A 27805-nucleotide genomic window follows, 5' to 3' on the forward strand; every position below is an offset into this window, starting at 1 on the left:
ACCTTTGCTACATCTACTGAACAAAGAGCTTAACAAGCTTTGCAGGAATGCAGTGTGCTCCCTGGCCAATCAATTCCCTTCAGAACAAACCCCATTAGCGACTTCAGGCTTAGTTCACTCCTGTGATCCCCTGTAGTGAGTATACAATACACTTATCCTATTATCCCTTCCAAAAATGTGGCACAGCATTCATATCCTTTTAAAGATGCTTGACAATACAGAGAGACCTGAGGTGGAAACCCCAACTGGAAATATAGGAGAAAGGATAAAATGCAAACAGGTATCCAGAGGCTCAAATCACTGTCCTCATCATTGAGAGGGTTTTATCCTTCACCTAATCCCCATCTCCATCAATGCCTTATAAATGCAAAGGTCAGCATTTCCACTCAAGCAGGTTCATGCCAAAATAGTATTTGCAGTGGTTTGCTTAAAAAAGGTCTCAAACCACAGCTGAAAAAAAAAAAAAAAAGACTTAAGATGCTTGCCTTGGGATTCAAGGGGGTTAAAAAAATCAGCTAAAATTATGACAACACAGAAAGGACTTGCAGCTTGTAACAGAGATGCAGCATAAGGATAGAAATAGAGAGTTTGAGCTGTCTCCTTCAGAGAGAAATAGAAAATGTCAGAAAAACAGCTGAAGTGTTTGCATAAAAGTGCCAGCAATGTAGTAAAACTGATAGGAGAGCAAACAGGAACAATAATGAGATCTGTGTTCCAGAAGTAAATGGTTATATTATTATTTAATGAAAAAAAATAAGAAGGTTCTTGAGAGCTGCCAAGAAACAAACTTGCTATAGCAATTCCCTGACTGGAAAGAACCATCTTCAGGGTTAAAATTCTCTGCCTCAAAAAACCAAAAATTCATCCTACCAAGAGGAGGTTGGCTCTGCCTTCCCTCCTCATCCTCTCCATTTCAAAGCTTGAGGAGTTCTTGGGAGCCAGAGGACAGACATCTCCCAGTGGCACAGCATTCTGGATGAATGAATCTTTGCCTAGGATTATTAACAACCTCTCCACTAGATCTGAAAAAAGACTGGATGAGTCCTTCTCAGAGGACAGAGTGGAATTAATGGCATCCAAATATATTCATTTAACTGTTTCAGTAAGGTGAGGTTTTGGCATTTCTCTGTCAGCAAAGTTTTTTCTTGGGCCACTCTGGTTCAAGGGAGGGATCTAGCCATCATTTCATGGCTCTGCAGTGGAGCAGAGCAGCAGCACAGCAACAGTGTTGAACTGGAAACAAGACCATTGTATCTGTGCATTATCAGAGTGCAATACATTCCTGTAAAAGGACAAGCAAAGCAATTCTATGGGACACCACAGAAGATTTGCTAACAAAAAATTATCAGCACTCTGTGTATAATGAGAGATCTGATCTACTACAGAACTTTCATCACCTTTAAATAGGGTTATGTTAGGCAACACTGATGTCTAAACGTGAGAGCTCATGAAATATCTAGGGAGCTATATATGTACAATATCCTTTATTCATTTATGTTCCCCCCAGGCCCTGCTTTAACAAGAAATCTGAAAAGCTGGTGAGAGACAAGCTTGTTTGTTCCTGCCCCTCCTCTCCCTTATGCCCTTTCCCATCCTGCACAAAACTATACTTCTTTCCCCAGGAAAGAAAGCCAGTGGGAGAATGGTTTTAAGAACAGCGAGCAGCTTTGGCTTTCAAGGCCAGGTCTGGTACCTGCAGCCAGCAGCAGAACCCCTCAGAGGAGAGCTCACTGACAACAGCCTGTGCAGAACGCAGGGGAACCAGGCACTGCCTCCTCTGCTGTCCTGGCACAAAACTGAGAGAGTGTAATGACACAAGGGGCTTGTGCCTCAGCCACAGCTGTGCTCCCACAGCCCCTGGCACCAGCAGGACCCGCACTCAGACAGCAACAACCCTTCCCACAGCCACCACCACCTGCAGGCAGCTGCAGCAGCACCAGGCAGGGAGAGGGGGGAGCTGGCTCGTTAAATATGTTTGGTGGGATTATTCTTTTCCTTTGAGAAAACTCGACTACAATCTTTACAGAGACCTGAAGACAAACTGCTATTAAATCACATACCACTAAGCACCAGCCCTCTTGTAAGCAGAAAGTTCCATTCCCTGCCTGAGGACGACCTTGGAAGAAACTACAACTGCAGAAATAAGCTTCTGTCTGAAATAACTTTAAATGCATGTAGAGTTTATTGCTTTTCATCTGTCTCAGACTTAATAAAGCAACCCAAAATAAGAGAGACTGAATGATTGTCAAACATTTTGTTACAGACCCATACTAAGTGTAATGACATTCCTCCTAATTTTTCATTGCATTGGGACATTAAAGACAGAAGTATGAGCCGCCTTCAAGTCCGTAAGAATCTATTAATTCCTGTCAGCAAAAGGAACACCATAAGAAACCACTGACAATTTAAGTTCCAGCCATAAATTACACTCAAGTAATTTGTGCCTCTCTATATAAATGCCTAATGAATATAGAATACGGTAGCAATGAAGCTATTCTTAACTCTTCACCTGCAGTAGAGGTAGTACAGTAGATTCATCACTTTGATACCCCCTTCCCTTCCCCATGTAACTCAGCAGAGCCTCATTTGTGAAACTAGTCTGACACCCCTATCTGACTCCCTGCATAGTCAAATTCAAACTGCAATGATGGCTTCCTCTGGCAAACAGCTGAAGGAATGATTATAATATAAAACCAGATAAAATTACTCCATATGAACTTCACCTTGAAATATTTTCTTTTAGCTTTTATGCTATGAGAATATGAAATATCTACGAGGTTGTTATTATGTATTATGATGCAGCTGCATTATGTAATAATTTATTCTGCATGTGAATTTTAAGTTCTAATAAAAAAACTCACACTGTTCACAAAAATTGTCTGAAATATTAAGATTGCTGGTTTTGTAAATAAAGTCATACAGAAAAAGAAGACAAGGGCTACTGTGCTCTACTCTTCCTAAAAGTGAACAGTTCTGACTAAGCTAACTTTTTATTCTTTCAACCGATTGCTTTTTGTCTGCAAAACAAAAAAAGGAACAACCTTCTCCTGGTCAGTGTTTCTCCAGCCTCTGGCAAGCAGGAGGCCTCTCTCAGGAGGATTCAATCACCAGTGCTTTCCTGCAGCTTCCAGCTGCAGAGCCAACGCAAGCTTCAGTTCCCGTCACACCCCTGCAAGTGCCAGCTGTGCACACTGCCTCTAAAGCTGCTTCAAGGACCTCTGCTCTATGAACAGCTGCACATCTGGTCCATCTATTTAAACCCAATGCTTCTTAATCTTCCCAGAAAGTACCCAGTGTCAGTTTATGAAAGACGTGGTTCTGCTACTTAGGACAGTTTTTGTTTTTCATCTTTATGCATTTCCCCTTTTCCACTGACAGGGTTTTTCTAACCTGCTCTTTTGTCACAGCTTCACTGTAAGCAGGCAGCAGAATCCTGTGAGTGCTGAAATTACACCCCTCACCTCCATTCTGCTAATCAGCTTGAGAATTAGTGAAGTACGAACACAAATCCTCAGCTCAGAGTTTTCTGCATACAGAAGCCTGTTTTGTTTTCCACAAAAGAGGAAATATGGAATCTAATGTATTTAACACTTCTCCCCATGGCAATGGAAAGTATGCTGTGGCACTGTCCACATCAGTGACACACTGCAATGACACTATTTACTGGAGATCTTAATGAAATATGTACCCCTGTAGTTTTTCATGGTGTGCAATGGAGACTGATCAGAGTGTGCCTCCAGCATCCTTCCCTCCCTCATTCTCTTCTCCCTCTGCTTCTCCAAAATCTGTGCAATGTTTACACAGCCCCTTTTCCAGCAGCAAAGAAGGGGATGGATTCAGGCTGAGATTGCTTTTTGCAGAGCTGAAGTACTGTGTGATGTGGGGGGCAGCCACTCAGACCATGATGAATAATCCTGAATAAAGAGCCAGAGGAAGGAAGAGGAGAGGCAGATCCCTTCCTAGGCACAAGACAAATGCTGAGGTAAAAAACATAATTTCAAGTAGTTGCCAAAATTGCAAAGATAATCTGAGAGATGAAACCAATATTGCTTACTAGTGCAAGTCACCATGTGCTGTTAGTGACACAGATCCCAGAACAGACTCCTGCCTGAGGCACAAGAACCCTCCTGGCCCTTCCCATGAGAAAACGGAAAGGCAGAACCTTAGGTCAAATACAAAACTGCACCCTGAAGTGATCTGAAGTCATGTTGTTACTGCAAAAGGTGATTTGATACCTTTCCTCCTGTTTCTAAATTCCCTCCTGATCATGTATTTGGGACTTCTTTATTCTGGCACTTGTTCTTAGTCAGGCCCAGAGCAGACCAGCAGTGCTAGGATGGGAAGCAGAATTCAGACTTTCATACCCAGAGGTTTTTGGGACAGGGGAAGAACAGAACACTCTTTACAACACCTCAGGTGAAGGTGAAACCAGCAGTAAATCCACACCCATATGGCCAAGTCACATCTACTACACATCACCTCATCCACAGCTCATCCAGGCCTGCTCTTACCCACTGCAGGAAACCCAGGAGAATGCTTTTCCTCTACGGCTGGGAAAAAGTAATTAAAGTGAGCTTTTTTTAACTGAACTTTTAACACAGGATCAGACACAAATAACAGTAAAACTCAGCCATATTAATGTGCAACAGCAAAAACTGATGTAAGAATGGAAAAGAGGTAGATACAATACAACAGGTTCCTAGCACTCAACCCTGAGATGTAATCCAACAGTGAAAACTTTACAAATCCAAACACTTTTTTTTTGTTTGTTTTGGTAAACCAGATCCAATAAACAAGTAAAAAACTTATAAAAGGTCACATATAATTCCCAATAAGGACAGTCTTTTTCAGCCTGGGACATTTGTGATTTATCAGAACTCAACTGCACATTGGTACATTTCTTCTGTTCAAGGAAAAGGACACTGAATCAGAAGTCTGTTAATATTTGCAAGAGGAAAAGGTCACCAGGCTGATTATTTATAATAGCACTGTCACTTTTGCAGCTACCTATTTACTTGATTTACTTTACTCCATAAAATAATATCAATATATAATGAAATTGTGGAAGGAGTAGTGGATTTCAAGCTGTTCTCCCATCTCTTCTTTATGGCAAAAATCTTTATTAGACAAGATGGCTGGAAATCTAGCTGGAAATTGTTAAATCTCACTCATGAGCAAAACAGTTAATCTTCTGTTTGTAACATCAAAGCTTTACTTGCACTTTGTGAAAATCAGGCTGTAGCCAGAACTGGAAACAACTGGATCAAGAGGTTATCTGTAATCTGAAAATACAAACTGATGGTATTTGAAAGGGCAGCTGGCTAAAGAAATTGGTTTGTTCCATGCACATTTTTCTCCAGTCTTCCACTAAATTAAATAAAGCAAAAAACCACAGTTGCTACCAATTCAGATTGTTATGAAAGATGAGATAATATCCTCCTGGAGACTGATGATTCACACCCCTAGTGTAAGATAAGTTACAGCAAACCAGCCAGCACTAAGAGATAGATCACTGCACAAAGTCAAATGCTATCAAGTGCAAATAATTTTAAAAGTTACTGTAACAGTACAATAACCAGAAACTGATAATGCCTAAAAGAAAAATGTATCAGGTCAAAGTGCAGCAATTGTTGGCTTCCAGTAAGGACTTGGACCTGAGCTTTGTGGCAGTACAAGTTGGCATATGACAGCACAACCCAAAGCACAGACCTCTGTCCATGGCATGGACAAGAATCACATACCAGGGACTGTCTCCTAACCCTCCCCCAGCATTACCAGAATGTTTTGGGAAGCCCAGACAACAGGTCCCAGACTGTGTCCAAGAAGTGAGCTTTGGGAACCTAAGGTCAGGCCACTCTGGACACTGTATCTGGTTCCTCTCAGTCGAAGTTGGTCTCACTGTAGAAACCTTTTTGTCTCCCATTTTTCCTTAAATTAGAAAGATTTTTCAAAGCTGTGTCCTTCCCCCAGGTCATGCAGGAGCCTTTCACCAGGATCACTGCCAAACAGTAAGGCATGTTTTAATTCTGAAATGCCTAACAGCCATGAACTATTTTAGCAGCATTAAGGAAAGGTTTTATCCCTACACACAAGCAGTAGGAGATAATAAAACAAATCACCTTCTTATGGCTGCTTTAAGCCAATAGGAGAGTTAATACAGAATATGATCCATCTCAAAATACAGAGTCTTAAATATGTTTCTGTTTCCCCTTTCTATTATCTAGAGAAAATAATGTGATTTTAAAAAATGATCAGTTAATATTTGCCAAAAATATCTCAGTCTAAATAAAATGTAATAAACCCTCAAAAGATACCCAAAAATGAATGAATATTATGAGCCCATCACATACAAAATGAAACTGGCAACTGATGCAGGAGAAAAGTACAGCAAGTATCACTATGCATTATGGCTGCTAGGGAGGGTATTTTATTAACAATTAGCATATAAATATCTAAGAACCCTAGTAAATGAACACCGGAAAAAAACACCTATGGTTTTATACTCCACAGTTTTGAATGAAACATGCACTCTGGTGGATTGAAAAAAGTATTTTGTGGGCTTTGCCTTAAAACACTCCCCATGTTTCAGAGGAAGCATGTGTTTCAGGCATGAGTTAGTCACGTCCCAAAAACTCCATGTTCATTCACTGTTAAATGAAGCTCTCACACACAGCAACAAAACAGAAACAAAAAGGCATGCTTTCAGAATATTTGAAATATCACCGTGCTAATTTAAGGATAAAGTAGAAGGGAGGCACAAGGCAGCTCATGTATTCACGTCCAACTTTCCCCAAAATGAGCCATTTTCATAAAAAAAAAATCTCCACAACATCACAAGGACCCAAGACAGCTTCTTTAAGTACTCTGCTTGCATGATATATTTATTTTTCCATTTACTTGTTGTTTTTAGAAAAGATTTTTTTCTGGAGATAACAGATGCCTCTGTAGCTTCATATTTGCATTGATTAAATAATAAATGAGGCTGACTAAAGCTACGAGTTTTCAGTTGAATGAGTCAGCTTTAAATAATTTCTTTCTTAGATAAACTGGCAGATTTCCTTTTCTTTTAATTGAGGTTACACACTGGAACCTCTGTGTTCAGAGAATAAACATGATCTACTGCATTCGTGCCTGTTGCAGGGAGATCTAAATGTTTTGAATCTATCACTCTCAAGGGTTTAAGTTGCACTCTAAGTAAAAGTTGCATTTCAAGTGATCTTCTGTAAAAAGCCCTGAATCAAAAGCAGCTTTTGTACTGGACAAGAGAGTTATTGGGAAACAGATTTTCCTTTTAGCTCTAAAATGTATTATTTTACAAAAGACACAGCTGAAGAACAATGGCTTAAGAATCAGATATTTTTTTCTGATTTGTAATACAAAAGATATTTGTGCATGACACCTATTTTGTATTCATCACATCCTTAAACACATGCAAAAGACAAAACAAATTTTAATTGGAGCAATCTTTTATTTTTATTGAAGCAATCTTATTTTACCTTTAGCAGGAAAGAGCAAAGGCAGCTAATTAAATAATTTTTTTTAATAATAGTATCATTCCTGCATTATATCTGGACCTTGTAATTTAATGCACATCACTTTCCAAGAAAACATAAGGTAGCTGATACTGAGCTGTTTCAAAAAAATTAAGTTGTTTCATCATCTGAAAGCTCTGGTCAAGTATTAACTGGAAACTAGTATAGCACAGCAGTTTCCAAAAGACCTGTGCTTGAAACACCTTGGTCAAGTTAAGCATAAGTACCTGAAGATGGGGATTGCTGAAATTCTTGAGACTGCAGGCTCTATATGAACATGAACAAAAACTGTGTACTTTTATTTCTTGCAACAATACATGCCAAATGCATCAAAAGAAGCATGCAGGAAGTCTGTCAAACCAGCAGCCTGCTGGCCTTATGCAATGCACATGTCAGCAAACACACTTTTCCATTTGGGTTTTTTCTACTGTACCAAATGCACTGGTCGTCTCTGGTGACTCTACCTCCTCTGCTGGCTTCTCGAGTGTTACCAGTGGTTTAGGATACCTTACAGCTACAACAAGTTTTCAAAAGCAAAACAGCAATCAGTCATTATTTAAAATCTTCCAATCAATACCGGAGCATCCACCAGGAAGAAAAGATCCTTTATAAATATTAAGACTGGATTTCTGTGGGTTTTACATCAATTCCACTTGATTATTTGTAGGGATTTCTCTTAAAAAAATAAGACAAAGTTTCTGCATTTAAGCAGACTAGAACCTGCTTTAAGTTATGTGAGCAAGTAAAATTTCAGAATATGGAAGCAAACCAGACCACAACAGCAAAATCATGAACTTCAGAAAACATTACCTTGCTGCAGGTGGTTAAAAGGTAGACAGAGCTGACATTTTCAGAGAGCAGTTTCAGAATAGTTTTACCATGAGCGACCATGCGCCAATTTTCTTGTTTATGACATTAAACTTCAGCCCCTAAATTACCTAACAGTCTGGGTTTGAAGGGATTTAATGATCATCTAGTTCCAACCCCACAGAACACATTCACTAGACCCAATTGCTTCAAGCCCCATCCAACCTGCACTTGTAGGAAAGGGTCACTCACAGCTCCTCCGGACAATTTATGCCAGTGTCTCACCACCCCGGTAGTAAAGAATTTCTTCCTAACAGCTAGTTTAAACCTACCCTCCTCTACTTCAAAGCTATTCCTTCTTGTCCTATCACTAGATGTCTTTGTGAAAAGTCCTCTCCAGGATGCTTGTAAGCCCCACTTAGGTGCTGGAATGTGCTACAAGGTATCCTCAGAGCCCTCTCTTCCCCAGGCTGAACATCCCAAACTTACTCAGCCCAGAGAAGCAGAGGGGCAGATGCTGATCTCTCCTCTGTGGCAGACTCAAGGGAAAGGTCTGAACTTATGTCAGGGAAGGCTGAAGTTGGATATTAGGAAAAGGTTCCACACCCAGAGGGTGGCTGGGCACTGGAACAGGCTCCCTAAGGAAGTGGTCACAGCATCAATCATCACAGAGCTCAAGAAGCGTTTGGGGAATGCTCTCAGGCACATGGTGTGATTCTTGGGGGTGTCCTATGCCAGGCCAGCAGCTGGACTCGATGACTCTTGTGAGTCCCTTTAAACTCAGGATATTCTATGAGTCTGTGATTCATGAGGTTCAGATGTTAATGAAAATTATCAGTAGAGCCTCAGCAGCACTTTTCCTTCTGCGCTCTGCCTTCAGGAGAGAGTTCCAACACCCGGGGCAGGAGATGGGGGATACATTAAAAAAAAAAAAAAAAAAAAAAAAAAAAAAAAAAAGTTTCAAAAGCAAAATGTAGCTCATCCTTTCATCTGAAACACAGTATTTCTTTCACCACATAGTATTTTTGACACAGGGGTGAAATTAGTAACAGTCCTGCTGTAGACTGCAATGGTCTGAGAGCATAAAGGAACTCTCACAGGCAAGCTGGCAAGATTTGTCATTTTACCAGTTTGACAGGGCACTTCAAACTTGTGAATTAGACACTTGCCAGCAGTCTGCCAGAAGACCTTTTCCTAGAATAGCAGTCAAACGCTAGAGTCAAAAAAATGTATTGCCCTAGGTCACAGCAAGGGAGAGAGAAGTAGATGACACTGCTCCACACACAGCGTGGCACTGACCTGCATGTGCTGGGTGTGTGAAGGAGAGAGGAAGAGACAACTGTCCCCACCAGGTGCCACAGTACCTGGCACAACAGCATGAACAGCTCCTGTTCGCCCAGCTCAGGGGCTGAGGGCAGTGCTTACCACAAACCTCACACTTGCACTGTGAAATCACTCTTCAAACAAGACAAGTACTTCCAGAAGGATGGAATTATGCTTTGCTGTGTTAGCACAGATTCAGTTCTAGCAAAAAGAGGCACTAAAATCCAAGCAGTCCTAAACCACCATGGCAGATGAAGCAGTTTGTTCATATCAGCAAGAAGCATCTGACTCATACAACAGAGGGAATCTTTTTCACAGGAGACTTGTTTAGAGTGTCCAAAAACCTCAGAGAAATCCACTCGTCTATGATGACATTTCGTCTTTTGAATTAACTTTCTTTGTAAATCTGTGGAAGTAGAGGCACATAGGCTCAAACACTCCCTAAGCTACTCTAGTAAACTGGGGAGCTCATAAATTTAACACCAGAACATAAGCCAGCGAGGTTACTTCTGACACCAAATGCGACTTCACCCAGCAATAGCTAAAACCTTATGAATTCCCTGAGATTCTGCACCAGCTGTCAGCCCAACTGAATGCAAGGAGGTGGAGCCCCTTATCTGCACGCTACAGTTTTGGTTTTGTTTTGGTTTTTTTTTTAACAAAAACAAGATGCAGTAATTTGAACTTATCAACAGTTTTCTATCAGAAAGCACCATTTTGGTCAGATTATTTATGTATCTCGGAATATTATGAATGGTATGACATCCCAGTGCCTTCAAAGAGAATCTCACTAGAAACTGCATTCTCCAAAGCCTGCAAATTAAATGACAAAAACAGTTGTCAAGACTCATTGCTATGGTGTTTTTGCATGGTGTTTTGCAGATAATACACGACCTCACCAGGCAGAGGAAGATGAAATTCCACTTCAAAAGACCTTTTATTTAGCAATCATTTCACAAAAGTCTTCCACTAAAAATATTAAATGGAACTGGGTACTTTCAAGCAATTGTGTTCAATATACAATGTACATACATTATATACTAAAAGCATCTATTTTATGTATTTTATACACACATGTATTTTATGTATATGTACAGAGATAGGAAAACAGGAATTGTTTTCCCATCTTCGCAATAAAAGACGGGAAAATAAAGGATTCTCTCACTGTCAAGACCTGAGATTTCTTAGAAGCCCTAGATAACCTGTGTTATTAATACTGTGTTAGTAATATTAATGAAAAGTAGTTACATCTGGGCTCAAGATATTGAAAAGCAACACATAAAAGACCCATAGTACCCTAGGAAGCAATACAGACACAGCAAAAATGCCAAGATAATAGTTCCTACTTAAAGTCAAACCCTTTAGTATTTTCCCACCTTATTACCAGTCTTGCTGCTCTGCTTACAACTGCATCTTTCATGAATCATCTCATATCATACACTGGAAACTAAAGGTAGAAACCCTAAATCTAAGCTCCTTAAGACAGAAGTTCCATCTTCTTCCACTTTTGTCAATGGAATATTGCTACAGAAGGTCAGAAGCATTGAATCATTCTCAATATTTTCTGAAAGATTTTACTTTCATCTCCACCATGCAAGAAAGAAACAAGGGAAATATGATTATCTGAAGCCAACAAAACTAAGCCTTGTTTATGGGGCACCACTTCTAGAAACAGCAGGACTATTACATTTGAAATTAACTGGCCTACATGCTACTTCAGTGTTCCTGTAACCATGAAAATACAAACATACAAATTACTTGTATTCAGTTCCACATGTATCATCTCTATCCAGTGTGGCTGGGTGTGGCTGACATGCTTACCAGGAACACAAGCTAAAATTTAAAAGCTTTGTTTCAAAGGTGTTCCTGGGAAAATGGGACACTATTCATCTTTCCAAGGTTCAAAACAGAAAAAAAAAATCCAAAAAACTTAAAGACTTCAATGCAGAAGGAAAACTAAATCCAGACAAGAAAGGATTTGCAGCTGTCTTCAGAAAGAACAGCTCAGTGAGGTTTTGACTAAATTTTAAGATAGTAAGATACAGATTACAGTCTAAATCAGGACGCTTTTCAAAATATTTTCTGAGAACTACTCTATCAAGATTCAGTTTCACAGTCTTCCCCCCAGCTTCTACTACGCAAAACACATCTATGAATTTAAACTCAGGCTTTCAGCTCTCAGCCATCACATTCTCACAGACAGAGTTCTGTCTTCTGAAGCACTACAACAAACAGCCGAATTTCAGTCAGTGTTTGTTCGTAAACTAAGCTGCTTAACCGACCTCTAGTGCCCGGTATCTGGAAGCTCCGTAAACCTGCAGGTAATACAGGTGACAAGGTGATGGCAGGCAGAACATACTCACAAACCTCTCCCCACCTACAGTTTCCACGACTACAGCACAACCAGATGTTTTAAGTTTCAAAAAGATGTTTTAAGTTTCACCTAACTTACAGGTAACAGCTACAGCTCACCTACCTGAGGACCGTCCTTCAGCGTAGCAGCCGCAGCAAAGGATGGGTTTCCCCGCAGCCTCTGCCATTAGCGGAGGCCACAGATAGTGTGTCCTGTCATATTTCCTGCTAGGGCAATTAGCTGCTGGAACTGCATCCTTCTGGTGGTAGGCCTGGGAATGGGCTGAGGAACTTGCCCCATTTGGTTCTTGATGTGCCCAGGTCTCCCCATATTGCTGACAGCCTCCCCTAGCTGATATGGGGTCTGTTAGGGCACAGAAGAGGTAGTGAAGGAAGAAGGTCAAAACTTAACCCAATAAGGACTGTGTTAAGAAGGGTATGGACTAACACCTCCCTTTCCATAAAGAATTATGAAAAGATCACAGGCACAAAACAAGCTTAAGCAGAGTAGCAAAACTAATAGGCATTTCATGATCAAGGAGAGACTGATTTTTCAGACTCAAACAGAACACGGGAATTTATGCAAGCAGTAAAGAAGAGAATTTGAAGGCTGCATTTGGATCACTTTCATTGGAAATCAACACAAAAATACAACCAGGGACCTCAGCTGAGGAATCAGCTGCTGGGAGCTACAGCATGCTGCCAACGAACGAGAGGATTGATATAAAACCCAACATCACAAAAACAGTTTTGTCTTGACTGAACTCATGATTTGTAAAGATCAAAAGTGACACAAGTCAACTGGAGAAAGTACCTGGAAAGCAAGGCACAAATAGCTCTCCCCTCATCTGCTACTCACAACCTGTGTACCTATTCAGGTCATTGCTACACAGTCACCATTTCAACAGCAGGAAAGAGCAACCATACAAAATATTTCTAAACATAATGAAGCATTTTAAATACAGAATACAAATACCTAGCTCAGAAAAGTCTCTAATTCTCTTTCAAGTATAGCCCTTCTATCCACCTTGGCACTCCCCAGTGTTGAGATTAATGATACATATCCAACACCTCTCTAACCTTCTTCACACAAAATCTGAATTCTTTCAATACCAATCCTCTACAGAAAACGGCTTTGGGCAATAAATTCAAGATAGGGTTTTTCTCCAATTTCTATTTAACAGACTTACTAGAAGCCCTTTTCAGTTATGATTTTTCTTTTTCGTAACACATGAAGAAACAAAATTTCTTATAGGTAAAAGCTGAAAGCTGTTACCATGTTGCAGTCTTGTAAAAACATCCCATTAATAGAGCTGGCTAAAGGAAAAGGTTATCTACAAAAAAAGTCTTATCAAGCTAGATCGGCAGATCAACAATCTGACTCCAAGGATGAGGTCCGATGGCACTACAACACTTTATGCAGCCCTTACATATGAGACTACTAAGCCCACAACTGAGATTTTGCTGAAACAATCTCTCCAGCAAGATTAATGATTACAGTTTCAGGCACAAGTGAACTACAATTTCCACTAGTGGAATAAACTTAAAACCAACTAATAAACTCCCATGCAGTAAAATGTCTAAACGCAAACTAATGCTACTGTTACTTTGCTTCTACATCCTGAATCATCAGAAAGTCACAGCATTTTACACAACAGACTTTCACATTATAACTAACAGTATCTGAACAGCAAGATATTAAATATGACCATCTCTTGATTTACACCTGTATAAAAGTTGAGACACTATACCGAAACTTTGAAATCTCATTTTGATATCCAGCACACGATCTTCCAGGTACACAGTTCCATTCTATTTAACCTGAGCAATAACCGATGAGACAGAAACTCACACAAAAACCTCATGGCAAGAACCCTTCAGACACTGAGAAGGATTATATGGGAAGAGTATTATTAGTTGTTAGTATTCAAAAGTTAGTGTCAACTTATAGTTCAAAGCATTCTACTCTCTGCGTTGTAAAACAAAACTGATTCACTGTAAAACAGAAGCGCTGCTGCTCCCAAAATGAGGCATTTAAGCGAACTACTCTAGCTCTAGAAAACTAGACTAGAAACACTAGTGTTTATATGCAAGTGTGCTACAAACAAAACCAAAGAGATACCTGAAAGGGTTCTGTCTCTTCACAAAAGGAACACTTTTACAGCTGACCCTCAGACCTGTTCTCTGCCTACCCAAATTTTCTTCCAGACATCTACAGAGAAGCCACAAGACACAGAAATGCCCTTTCCAAGGGCACGCTACTATCAAATTCACAAAGAGGCCTAGATCAAATGCACACTGATCTCTTAAGTACCCGCTATCATCTTCGATGCAATAGGGATTGTAAATTACAGCCGAGGATCAGAACTAGAAGTAAGGAGGCTGTAATTAAGAGGATTTGGTTTTGTCACGTTTTGATTTGTTTAAAGAATAGTGTCAAGTTGGCAAGAACAGCTGGATCAGATGAGAAAAATCACAGTGAATTACTTTAATTGGCATTGCATAGCCCTGTATTCAGAGATACATCTGTAAACCTTCCCAGCACACACACACCTTCCCGAATGAGAACCGACACTTCCAAGAAGCAGCGCCGGCAGCTCTCCGTGCAGGGAAGTGTAACTCATGAATGAGCTCGCAGAGCAGCAGCAGCCCGGCGTCTCTTAAGAGGTCTGAAATCAATTTACTGCTGCCCTGGTGTCAGGAGGATTTTATCAGACACACTTTCCTACTCCCATTCCGAAAAATGGCCACCCGTGGCTCTCTGAAACACCGGGTGAGATGACAGACCCACCGAGGATTTGGCACACTGGGCTGACTGATTTAAGTTCCAAAGTGGCTGCGGATGCTTCTGGAAACTAAATTTCAGGTCTTGTGCCTCATTTACACCCAATTACGCGAACACACAGGGGCGAGCGCGTCTCGATGCCTCCTTCTGCTGGAGTTTCCTACTCGCCCGAAGGAGTCGCTTGGGCGAGGGCGGGAGGACCCCCAAAGTTCGGAGGCTCAGCCCCCGCTCCGGCCCGGCCCTCCCACCCCCAGCCGGGCTCGGGGCGGGTCGCGGCTCACCTTGGGCGATGGCGATGGACTCGAAGCGGTGGAGCTCCCGCAGCAGGCAGCTCCGCTCTGTGGAGTGCAGGCTATAGATGAAGTCGCGGGCCCCCTGCGCTGTGTTCAGCGCCTCCATCGGCTCTTTCTTGGGGTGGGTGCCCAGCGCCCGCGACCCCCGCGGGAGGAGCAGCCCCTCGGCGCCGCCCCGCAGGCTCCCCAGGCGGCGGCGGCAGCAGCACCGCGGGCCCCGCAGCGAGCCCAGGCAGGACGAGGGGACGGCGGCGAGGCCCCCCGGCCGCCCCAGCAGCAGCGCCGCCCGGCCGAGCCACGCCGACATGGAGCCGGGGAAGGGCGCGGCGCTCGGGCCGCCAGAACCGCCCGCGGCCGAGTCGCCCGGGCCGCGCCGGGGCGGCAGCGCCCGGCGGGCTCCGAGCGCCGGGCGTGGGCAGCGCTCCTTCCCAAAGCCTTCCCTGGCACCCACTGCTGGAGTGCCTGAGAGACCTCACAGCGCTTCTCGCAGCGCCAGGCTCCCGCAGCTTAGCAGGGCAACAGAAATGAGGTTTCGCTTGTCTTTCCCGTTTTCCAGGCCCTTGCCTTAAAGTATTGCGGTGTTGCATCATCCGGTTTTAGGTTAGGTACACTTCGCTTGCATATAGTGGTTGTATTCTTTTAAATTAATTGGCAGGTATTCTGCCTGACACACCCAGAACAGTTATTAAAAAAAACCAAAAAAAAAACCAAAAAAAAAAAAAAAATCCACACCTATTCAGGACAGAATTTATATCTTGAGGAAACAGAGGTGGCTTTAAAGAAGGGTTTTTTTAAGGTTTTTTAAACCTCTCTTAGCTTCGCTGCTACAAATACCATCCGTTGGGTTAATCCACAATTGTTCTCTGTTTTCTCAAAACACTGTATTCAAATTGTGTTAGATATTGTAATTAGACCGCGAAGAACCTACCCAAGCACAAGAGACTCACATATTTTATGCCTAGTTCATTTAATACGAAAGTTACTTCCGAAGGCACTCAGAATTTACTGCTGTATCTCTAGCTCTTGAACACCAAAGGTAGCAGACCTATTGATGTCCATCCAGGTGGTTTCTTCAGCCAGGGGGATCTGCTGCCTTCTCAGAGGAAGGCAAAGTTTTAAGGAAAGGAAAGTTTTAAGGAGGAAGGAAGGTTTTAACTTGGCATGAAAAAGCAGCATTTTCATTCCGTTTCCATGGCTGCAGAGTTAATATATGGTATAAAGACAAAGATCTCATGGTAAACAGAGGTGCCTTACCTAGACTATACATCCAAAACTATGGGTGTTTACATGTACTACATGTACAGTACAGAGGGAGCAGAAAGTGAGTGCAGAAATGTAGAAAATAAGTTGTAAGGCCTGGAATATAATATTTTAATTCTCACTCTGTTAGTGAAATAGCAGAGATAGATGAGTATAGGCTACTATTTTCATTTAAGTGCATTTTCCCCATGCATCTAATAGAGCCTGCCTCTGAGAGGAGGGATTTTATTCGATTATGTCTCTCTGTATACTCCTGACCCAGAGCCACTAAGCCTTTGATGGTGTTCAGAACTGTACTTATCTTCCCAATTGTTTCATTGAAAAAGTGGAATCTTCTGCTACTCTTTGGGGGAAATATGGAAATCAGTAATAGTTTTCAATCCCAGAGAACTGTAACAACAATACTCATAATTCTGTTCAAAAATGCTGTTAAAATTTTGGTAACCAGATTGCTTTTACAGTAAAAATGCATGCTTCCACATGGAAAGGCAGGACAATGGGGCTACAAACACCTGAAACAAATGTCACACAAAAAATAAGGAAAAAACAAACTTTCTAGAAGCCAAGGCTTTGATACTTCAATTTGATGTATTTTGGATTGGGTTATATATTATATATGATTTTCCATTCAACCAGCTGGATTGCACCACACTACAGAGACAGAGCAAATCAGGAACACTGGCCTCTGGCAAGAAAAGAGACTTTAATCCCTTTCTCACCACTGCAGCCCATGACACAGTGCTCAGATATTACAAAAGGTGATTGCATCTGGATTATTCTTCAAGTGTTTTGACAAAACTCAAAACACTGCAGGTCTTGTCTGACACTGGAGGACAATGAGCAGGAAGTTTCTAGCATAGCCTTTAGGTATTTGCTGTATAGGAATGTTCACTCTATAGAGAGGTGCAAGGACATTATTTGAGTAGACAATATACAATACTGTTATGATGTTACAATATACAATATGTTGTGTGTCAGGATTGAGATCAGGGTTTAGCAGACAGTAAATCCCTCTGTGGCCATCATCAGCTGTGGTTTACACCTTTCCAAGCCTTTAAACTGCATTGAACAAATTGGAATAAAAATGGCATTGGAGGGACTATTCTGCAAGGACAGGAAATTACCTAAATAACCTAATAGGTTTTTCCCATCATTTTTTGTTGGAGTTTTATTTTGTGAGAAAGGGAAATTGAAACAATTGGCTGAAGTGACACTTTAATTAATCAGACTGTCTACTTAACTCTGTTCAGTGGGTGGTGTACAGTAACTTTCATTAGTCCCTGCCACTCCAGCAGAGCCTGAAAACCTGCTGGAATCCATATTTCTCACAATATTCTGAAAAATGCAGGAGTTTCCCTGTATTTTCTTAGGGTTTTTGCTGACAGCCTAATTTTCTCCTAATATGATTTATATTATGAGTGACCAAATTAATAGAGATGGCTTATACACCAACTGATAGAACTAGAAGGAAATTGTTAAAAATATTACACAGGAAGTTAGGTAAGTTCAGCTTTAAAAACTGGAAGGCAGTTTATGGAGAAAGCAGCAGAAAAATGCCACCCACCTTTAAGAGAATTCTGCAAGGCCTTCTAGCAACGTAAACTTATGTTATGTTTATCCATAACATAAATTGCAACTACACACAGTTTGTATTTTACTATATAGTAAAGTACTACATTTTTATATAAAGTACTGTATTTTGACCTTTGCAGGTCCAAATTTCTAGGTAACTTGCAGATAAATAGCCCCAGAGAGCACAAGTTACTTTTATTCTGCCTCACATTTCTGAAAAACAAGTGGCTTCTCTGATCCTGCTAGCCCAGCTAGGGGGTGACCCTATAGTCCTTTGTGTGCTGGCAGAAGGAGAAATCCACAGAGTGTGAAACACAAATGCTCACTCCAAAAAGGAGCCCTGAAATATATTGACCATTTGCTAAAATTAAAAATTATATCTACAGTCCAAAATATTAACGTCAGACAAGTTTAGGAGGTTAAATTACCATTATTTATTGCAATAGTGAAAAAAAAAAAGTAAGATCTTATCATTTAGGAATAAAAGAAGAATTTGCAGTAGTCTTAGAATAATAATCATAGAATCACAGAATATCTTGGGTTAAATGACCTGAAAGACATCTCATTCCAACTCCCATGTCATGGGCAGGGATGTCATTCACTAGACCAGGCTGCTCAAGGCTCCTTCCAACCTGACATTGAATACTTCCAAGGTGGGGCATCCATAATTTCTCTGGGCAACTTGTTCCAGTGCCCCACCACCCTCTGAGTAAAGGGCTCCTTCCTGACATCAAATCTAAACCTTTCCTCTTTTATTGCCCCTTTTCCTATCATGATCTGCCTGTGTAAAAAGTTGCTCTGCCAGCTTAAGAACTTAAAGGAGATCAAGTGCAGCCAAAGGATCTTTCTCATCATCACCACTTCCCTCCTTGTAGAGCTTTGTACAATCACATGCATTATAATATTGATAAACACTTATAAATTATTTCAAGACAATTTTTGGTTCAGACTCCACTGGCTTTGTCAGGGACAGAGTTAAAGTTCTTCACAGTAACTGGTATGGGGCTGTGTTTGGGATTTGTGCTGAAAACTGTTGGTAACTCAGGGATGTTTTAGTTACTGCTGAACAGTGCTTACACAGTGTCAAGATCTTTTCTGCTCCTCGTCTTTCTCATGTAAATTATTCCATGCTGTTAACTTTCAGGAAGCAGAAGGCACAATGTGAAGTTTGAACAAACCTGAAGATCATGGTAGACAATCACTGAAGTAAGCTCCCTCTGGAACACTGTGCCCGAAAGGGGTAGTGAGTAGTCTTTTTGAACTATAAACATGAGGTTATCAAATACAAGACGTGAAGTTACACATATTCTGTCTCATCTGTCTTTCAAGGTAAATGCTTTCAGAATATTGTATTCAGCTACAGTGTCCTCATTCTAGGATAAATTGCACATAGTTAAAAAATTATAGGGAAAATTAGTAAAGGTTTAGAAAAATGTTGGTTGAGAAGAGACTTCAAAGATCAATTTATTCACTTTATTAATTGGAAGTTTGTGAGTTTACATAGTCTCTAAGACACTTGCTTTATAAAACAATATTTTCAGCACACAATAAAATTACACAGTACAGTCACAGCCACCCATGTATATTGATGTATGGCAAATCTTGAAGCCAGCACTAGCCAGAATTAGAGTTTTATTTAAGCAGTTAAAATAATAACAACTGGAATGACTTTCTGAAGGGTAATTTTCTACAGGATGGGATCTGCTTCATATAACAATTAAGTGAAGTCTTATCTTAGTCAAGCTCTTAATTCTGCTTAGACAATCTCTCAGTTCTTCTTTTGAGTTTGAAGAGCCAAATAGAGGTGTTTACTGTAATTCCTCCCACAATGACAATATATGGTTCCCAGCATTTCTTCAAATGAGTCCTGGAGCTTTTCAGACTAAACATAATGGAAAATTTTGCCCTTTGTTCTCCAGTATTTGTGTTCTACTTGGCAAAGGTAAAGATCAGTGCATCCTTTGAGATTAAAAAAAAAAAAAAAAAAAAAAAGATTGTGTTTGTAAATTGGTTAAGGTGAGAACAATGAACTGTTTCATTTAGTTAACTGCATTAAAATGTGTTGGGGAATGTATGAAAGAAGAGAAATCTTCCAAAAGAGGGTCAGAATGTCAGAGGAAAGCAACATATGTAGCTTATATTTATTGAGCCAACTTAGCTGTTTTCTGTTTTACCTCTCCCAAAAAAAGGACTGGGTGGTACAAAATTTTCTTTGGTAATTTCTGCTGTACAGAGGGTCTCCAACATCAGTGTAAAGCTGTGACTGTCACCAGAGGGTATTTAGACATACTTCCAGGTGTGTAAGATTGGTTTTTGGGTCTATAAGAATGCTGAGCAGGGCGCGGGGTGGCTGATGTGCTGTGAGCAGCGAGCGGCTCCTGCCCAGCTCTGGAGCCAGCTGGACACGTGGGTGCCGTGGAGCACCTTTGCCCAGCACCTGCGTCTGGCTGCCAAGTTCTGGGGTGGTGTGTCACACAAAGGACATTATACCATTGCCTTCCTTTGAAACATGAAAGAAAGGTAAAGGTCTCAAAGCCTTACAACAAGCTGGGTTAGGGCCTTGGAGCCATCCACCACTCTGTGGGGTGAAATGGATGAGATGACCTATGGTGACCCCACTTGATAATGTTTTGCTGTGTCTGAGGCTGCTGCTCCCTCTTGCTTTGTAGAACATCACCGTCACCATTATCCACGTTGCCCCTTGATCTTGTTTATTTCTAATGAGCAAAGTTAATTAGTCACAGGAGATGAGAATTAAACACCACCAAAAGGACAGCCCAAGCTGTTGTTCAGCCCATTTACACGTTCAATGAAAGAGGTCATGAACAAAAGCTTTGTTACATCCCCCTGAGGTTTTCAGGCACTTTGACGTCACAGATTTCTCTGTTTTCCTTGCTCTTCCTTTACATCAGCCTCTTACTTTCTTTGGCTCTCTCACTTTCTACTCTAGAAGTCTTCCACCCACACTACCCTGTTAACATACTCAGCCTGGCTGTGCCTGATCTGTTACTTTAGAAGGGCCCATGGCTGCTTTTTAGAGGCTTTCCCTGGTCCAGTTGCTACTTGCTGGTCCCCTCTTTTTCCAGAAGTAACCATGACAACTTGTGTTGGAGTCTTCAGTGCAATTTTCAATCTCCATTCCCTAATTTCTTGGTGATTAAGTTGCTGTTTGAAGCTGCCTTGTTACACAAAAGCAAATATGATTATACATTGTGATAATGTGATGGCCCCTGTGAATAATTGTAAAATTTTATAGCCTAAACTCTTTTATGAAAATTCAGTTTTAAAAATCATATGAGTTCTATGAATACAAGTTAGGATGTCAATTAATTAACTGATTCTATCACCTAAATAGTTTTAAAGAAGGAAATAAACAGGTGTGAGGTGCCAAAAAAACCAATGTCTTACTGTAAAATTATTTGTATCCTCAGTGCCTGGAAGCCTGAGGGTCATCTAAACCAGTGAATTAACTCTTTCCTGAACAAGGTCACATGTGCATATCCCCTCAAAAAAAAAATTACTAATACTCAGAATATATTAGAATCCACATTTAGATGTTTCCTGTTGAATAGCTGCTGTGCAGATATAACTATTGAATTAATTCATTCTGAGAGTGGCAATGAATATTAAATTACTGTCTATTTAAATTTCAGACAACTTCCACTGTTTCACTGAGATCATCAAAAGTTCTATTGCCTACATGATTTATTTAATTGTTTGTAGAGGACATATAAATCTATGTAAAATAAGGAGACGTATGATGACAGAAAGATGAGAAAATGAGCAGAAACAGGTGGTGTGTAAGATCATGATGATTGTTTGCACTAATATTTCACTCAGAAATAGGAAGAAAAAGCTATAGGCAGTTCATAATAACTACAGAGATATAAAAATCTCCAAATATGCAAGTGACTGTGAGATGCTAAATCCACCATGAAATCAAATGGCGTTTTTAACTTGTTTTATGTCATGGTGGTTTTGTTTTTAATTAACCACTTTATTTGTATATGGATTGATAAAGATCAAAATTTTGAAAGTCTTGATTCCCATATCCTTTAACAAAAAGAAAATAACTTCCTAAGGATAAGAGTTACAAAGTAGAGAACTTTTACAGTAACTGGCCACTCACAGCAAAGAATTGAAGTATGCATGTTATGCCTGCATGACTGACTCCTGTGCAGGTAAATAATGATGAGTTACTCCAGCCAACTGTTCCTAGTATTGTATCCAACCTAATATCAAATTGGATATGAGCGGAGGCAAAGCATTTTTTCATAAAAACAAACTTCTTCACCCCAGAAAACCAGATGCAAATGTGAAATAGATCAGTTTTGACCAGAAGCCACTGCTTTGAAGTGTCTTGGGCAGTGTTTCCCTGAGCTCTTTCCTGAACAGCAGCATTTTGTGTCAGACTAGAAACAATCTGAATTGTCAGGAGCAGCTGGCTGGGTACAAGGCACAGCCTGATGTTCTGCTTCACTGTCACTGAGGGTTCACTGCTGGCAGTCCCTGGGAGTGCTAGCTGTACCAGGGGGGTGAACAGAGCAGTAGCACATGGAAAGAAGTCTTGCCTTGGCACTAAATTCCAAATGACCCAGTGAAGCTGATACCCAGCTGTTACAGGTAAGGAATGACTATTGCATGTATGTTATAATATTAGCATGCATTCTGTGAAAGTTAGTATGTATGATGTTTTAGTAATTTAGATGGTAATTGTAATAAATTTTAGTATATTTTAAAGCATACTAAAGAAAGAACCTGTTTTCCTCCCAAATTTTGGATACACAGCCTTATCCAGGAGACCTGGACAAGCAGCTGACAGAAGGAATTCTCCCAGTCTCACAGGCAGGGGCAGAAAACTGTCAATATTCATTGTAACAAAATATGAGGTTCTGGGCACTGTGTCTTGGCTCCATTCCCTGTGTTCTCTTGATGTCCTCACCCCTTGTTTTCTGGGCTGTTGCTGGGAGAATTTTTATAAACCGAGATGCAGGATATGAAATTTGTCCTTGTAAAAGCCCTTAAGAAATTGCTCTGAAGCTATAGAAGAGTCAGAACAAGATGAGACGTTTAGCAGAATGGTTATCAAAATTAAATGTGAAAAGGTTGGAAAAGAGAATGAACTTTATGAGTCAGTAGGAAGCCAAACTCTAGTTATGAGCCACTTTCTATGGAAAGCAGGTTATTCCATACCTACCCGCTCTGGGTTTCTTGCATTTGTGCAAAGGTCAGGTAGCAATCACTGTCAGAGGTGAGATTTGTGAACTAGAGGGAGAACAGGCCACAAGAACAACATCAGAACCAATGCTTCTGGATTCTCTCACACCCTTAGCCATTTGTTTGGAAGATGTTAGAGTGGATACACAAGGAGAGTCCTGTTCATAAAGGAGAATGCTTGCTGCCACTGAACCTCACTTGTGAAATCCAGGGATTTACCTTGCTTTTAAGCTGCTTATATCTAACTTGAATTTTCCAGCACCTTTGTAGCCCGTGGAGGAATGTACTGCTGAAATACTTTGACCCATGTTCTCTCAGACAGAGCAGTGTCACTGTTAAGAGTGGCTGAATTCATTGCTCTGATCTTTTTAAATAAAACAAAGGACAAATCAGTCTTGCATCCATTCATTACCAACACAGTAGGCCACTATTGCACTGTTGTTTTTCTCTTTTGCTCTCAGTCTACAGCAAAGTGTCCTAGAATTTCCGTCTTTACACATAGGGGATGAATAAATGTACAGAATTTGCATTTAGGCTTGAAAGGTCCTACAACAACTGAAAATATATTTTTTGATTTATTGACTGTTTTCCTCAGGTACTTTAATGCTATACAGGAATTCTTTTCAAGATTATTTTTCTTCTGAAAGAAATAACAGATGGGAAGGTAATAAATTGCCTTTCTGGGGATTTGTGTATTATGTAGATATTTGTATTTAATAAACAAACAGAGGATTTTAAATGTAACACCAAACTTTTAGATGCTTGGAGGCAAAGAGGCTCAGTGGAGCTCTGACACTTCTATCACTCAGTGTAATGCTCCATAACCATTCAGTTTATAGTCTAGTTTTAGTTTATAGTCCAGTTTTAACAGCAAAATGAACTGCAAGTTTATATTTCTATTTTTATTTGTTTATTTGCCTTATTCCAGTCTTTTTATATGCCTGCACAACTACAAGAAATAAAGATCTTATGTTAAAAAACTTTTCCCCCAACAATGCTCCTCAATATCTAGGACTGCTTGTTCATAGGAAGGACAGAGTCTGTCCTGCCTGGTTTCTTCACAACTGTGTAATCCAAGAAGCTATCGATTTTATTTTATTACTCTGCTTTAGTACTGCCTCACCTCAGTGATCTCTGCCAGGCATCTGTCTCTTGCATTTCAGCTCTGTGCTGCCTCACCTCTTGCTCCCTGCAGCCTACGTGATCTGGAGCAGCAACACAAATTTTTACAGTTTTGACCCTGAGTCATGCTTGTACATTTTCTATCAGTCTCCTTTGTCTGGCTCATCTGCAGTTTTCCTTCTGGGCTTTACTGCCTGCACTTCAGGTTTCCATGGACTATAAAGAGGGAGTAGAGCAACCAGCTCACATTTGCACACCTAGCTTTGCAGATATCCATGGCAGCATCTAAGTGCAGGTGTGTGTGTGTAGGTGTCTGGCCTCCCAGTATTGGTGGGGAGGGATGCAGACACCTGTGGAAGACAATTCACTTGATTTAGCTTAGAGACTTGTCCAGTGAGGAGCTTAACCACCCTCTACTGGTGCCTGGGTATCTGCACAGACTGCAGAGGGAACTGGGAGTGACTATGACTTAAATGCTCAGCTTCCAGATGCATAAGCTTTAGCAGGTAGGCTTACTCAAAAACAGCTTTAAAGCACAGATACTACTTGTCCTCAGATGCTACTTTACTTTTATTGACTCTGCTTTTTCTACTGCAAACCCTGGGTAGGATTTTTAACATGCTCAGCAGAGTGCTTGGTCTTCAGGAAATAAACCCAAAGGACAAGAGGACATGAGCTCAATGCATGGACTCTCAGCTGGTTGGCTAATTTGTGCAGAACAAGGGAACCTGCATCTTCTATGAGATGTGTCAGAAGGTAAATCCCACAGTCCAAAATAGCTTCATCCATATTTATCCCATTCTTTTATACCCTCTACTCTCAAATTCTTCTGGAATATAAACTGGTCTTGCCAGTACAAATTATTATCTGAACAACAACTGGTATTTTCTCCAAACTATGTGTTTTGGAGAGAAAAGGAAAAAAATAGTCTTTGCACATGAACTGCAACTGAGGGAGAAGCAACTACTTTTCTAGAAGTTTCTAGTCATGACGCACCAGAGGAGCACTTTGTTGATATCAAGCATTGCTATTTTCTGTTGTATTGCCACTCACAAATGTGATTTTTAAGTGGTTTACAAAATTATTGCTGTGGAGGGCTCCAAAGCACATTGTATTTGACAAATGTAGGTGGTAATTAGACACAGTGTTAAGGACTAGAGGCAAATGTTCATCTGCAGATGTACTGGGGATATGGTGTCCTCCAGAGAAGCAGCCTCCAAACTGGAGATTGCAATGACGCTTAAAAGTACATAAGTGGAATCATGACCAGAAGTTTTGCTCTTGGCATTGCTACAAGCCAAGTAAATGATCAGTTACATAGCAGTGGTTATACCAGTCACTGCAATACAATTTTTCCTGATTTCTGTCCCTCCCAATGCGAGATAATTGTGTGATTATATGAGAAGAAAGAACAAACTCTTCAAAATGTATGACAAAAAATGCACTTGTGTTCCTTGTGTATATTACCTCTTCCTCTTTGCAGTTTTATGAGCTTACTGTACTCACTTTTAAGTAAATACTTCCCAAGACACAGAAACAAATGAATTTGTGATTTGAAACTTTGCAGTTTAACATTGCACATAACCCATAAAACCAAGATATGAGGTGATTTTTTTAGAATATGCAATCTGAGATCTAGTAATAGAAAAGGTCATTTTTTAAAAATTGACAGTGTATGTCAGACACCACAAAATGCATGTGAAGAGTTTCAGAACAGAAGAATATGTTACTTTCCCAACAGTGAAAATTGCCTTTGGTTTTTCACAGCACAAAAAGTTGAAGTTGTTGCTTCCATGGTTGTGTATTTTCATTATCAAAGTGTGGTTGGCCAGAGAGATCTATAAACACAGATACTTGATTTTGGGAATAGAATACAAGAAAAACAATTTTTTAACACATCTATAAACTGGGAATTGCTTCAGAGAATTAGCATCAAAATTGTTCTGTGTTTTTTTATTCTAGTCCTGTCTCATTTTCCACTTACCTATAGCTCTTGCTTACACTCACTAAATAGAAGACGCTGGTCACTTTAAAGTGAGATTACAGACTGCACCTAAATCAGAAATTTCCTTACAAAGTTGTACTGCTTCATCCTTACAAAATGCTATTTAGGTTATGCTCCCACTTTTCTAATTCTTGGGGAGTTCAGGGCTTTTAAAGTACATTCTGTCAATGTTCTAAAGGTTTCGATTGTAGTCACAATGACAAGAAATTTACATGAAGAAACAACAACAAAAAAGGAGCTATTATGTGAACTTTAGACTTGAGCTCTCAAAAGCTCATTGTTATCATGAGCGTCATTAAAACTATTAATGATTGCTCAGATCAGAGTTTTACTCTGTTGAAGGGTGATTGAAACTGCTTGCACATAGCTTTTAGGTTTGCTTACCTCATCCCGTTAAATGACATTAGAGGAATCATCAGCACATATAAGATCAGACAGCAAGTGAGACATTGGAAATTTAAGGCTATGTGCACTCTAATTTGAAGATTGGAGGTACTTAGAGAGTAGCCTGGTGCCATGTGCCAATTTACTTTACAGCTCTATTTATAAATATTGTTTCTAGTCAAACAAATAAATTAAGATTTTTAGGAGTGTTTTGAAAAAACTGCGCCAGACTTCCAAACTGTCTATACAATGAAACTTTCCATGTTAGTGGATTTCTGGGTACATTTAATCTAAAATACAGATCTACGACAGAGCTAATGAAATGCCCATGAACTCTTACAAGAGCTCTGTGCAACTGAAGCACAAGCAGCCAAGATTATCTAGAAATTTGCATTTCTTATATAGAATATGAAGTTATATCTAAAGTATGTTACAGAACTTGTTTCAAATTCTACTTGAGCATGCACTTTACCTCTGGGCGTGTTCTGTCTTGTTTTGGAAGATCTGACTGAAACTTCTCTTTTTATATCATGTTCTCAGCAAATAATCAGGAAGGGAATTGCTCAACAGAAGACTTAACAAAAAAAAAATTACAGCCTGTGTAGGATTCCTTTATAATGATAAAATTAAAAAGGAAAAACTTGGCTCACTATGTAGAAAGATGTTCTGGAAGGATCCAATTACACAGAAGTATAGAATTAATGCCAAATAGGTAAAATTCTGTAGGCTGAAATATGGCAGAACATACACATATTCATGAATATTTAATACATAATCATTTGTGTGGATTAAATTACAAGCCGTGTTTTTTTGTTTGTTTTACTAGTTCAAATTCTCCACAGAGGTCTCCTTGCTGCTGCTGGTGGAAATATTGTGAGGAAATAAGAGAATAGGGCCCTGGCTTGGAGAGCTTTGTGCCAAAGGAGTCTGGCACTGACCACCCTACCGATAACCTTGATACCCAACCTTATGAAATGGTAGTGACAAAGGATACACAGCAATCAAGGAGTCACACAGGTAAATTCTCGTCCTGCCATTCTGGCAACATGTTTGTATAGCACTTTATACTTCTGAAGAGGCAGATAAACACCAGTGGATTCATTCTCTCTGGAAGAAGGTACTTCCACTTTATTTTACACGCAGTGAAAACACA

At 40.2% G+C, this 27805-nt stretch overlaps 1 protein-coding gene across 2 annotated transcripts in view; it reads right to left on the reverse strand.

The window, feature by feature from the left end:
- TMEM65 (transmembrane protein 65) overlaps positions 1 to 15479 on the reverse strand; it is a 28460-nt gene extending 12981 nt beyond the window's left edge. The window contains exons 1-2 of one of the 2 annotated variants that reach the window (XM_041407530.1): positions 15081 to 15479; positions 7966 to 8046 (exon numbers count right to left, since the gene is read on the reverse strand). In XM_041407530.1, the coding sequence (XP_041263464.1) occupies positions 7966 to 8046; positions 15081 to 15399 (400 nt within the window). In that variant the 5' untranslated portion in view covers positions 15400 to 15479. The remainder of the gene's footprint in view (positions 1 to 7965; positions 8047 to 15080) is intronic. The other variant, XM_041407531.1, reaches the window with a different exon arrangement.
- Between the last annotated feature and the right edge of the window lie 12326 nt (positions 15480 to 27805).

This window comes from Onychostruthus taczanowskii, unplaced genomic scaffold, assembly GCF_017590055.1.
Source record: "Onychostruthus taczanowskii isolate IOZ18803 unplaced genomic scaffold, ASM1759005v1 scaffold27, whole genome shotgun sequence".
Taxonomy (NCBI): Eukaryota; Metazoa; Chordata; class Aves; order Passeriformes; family Passeridae; genus Onychostruthus; species Onychostruthus taczanowskii.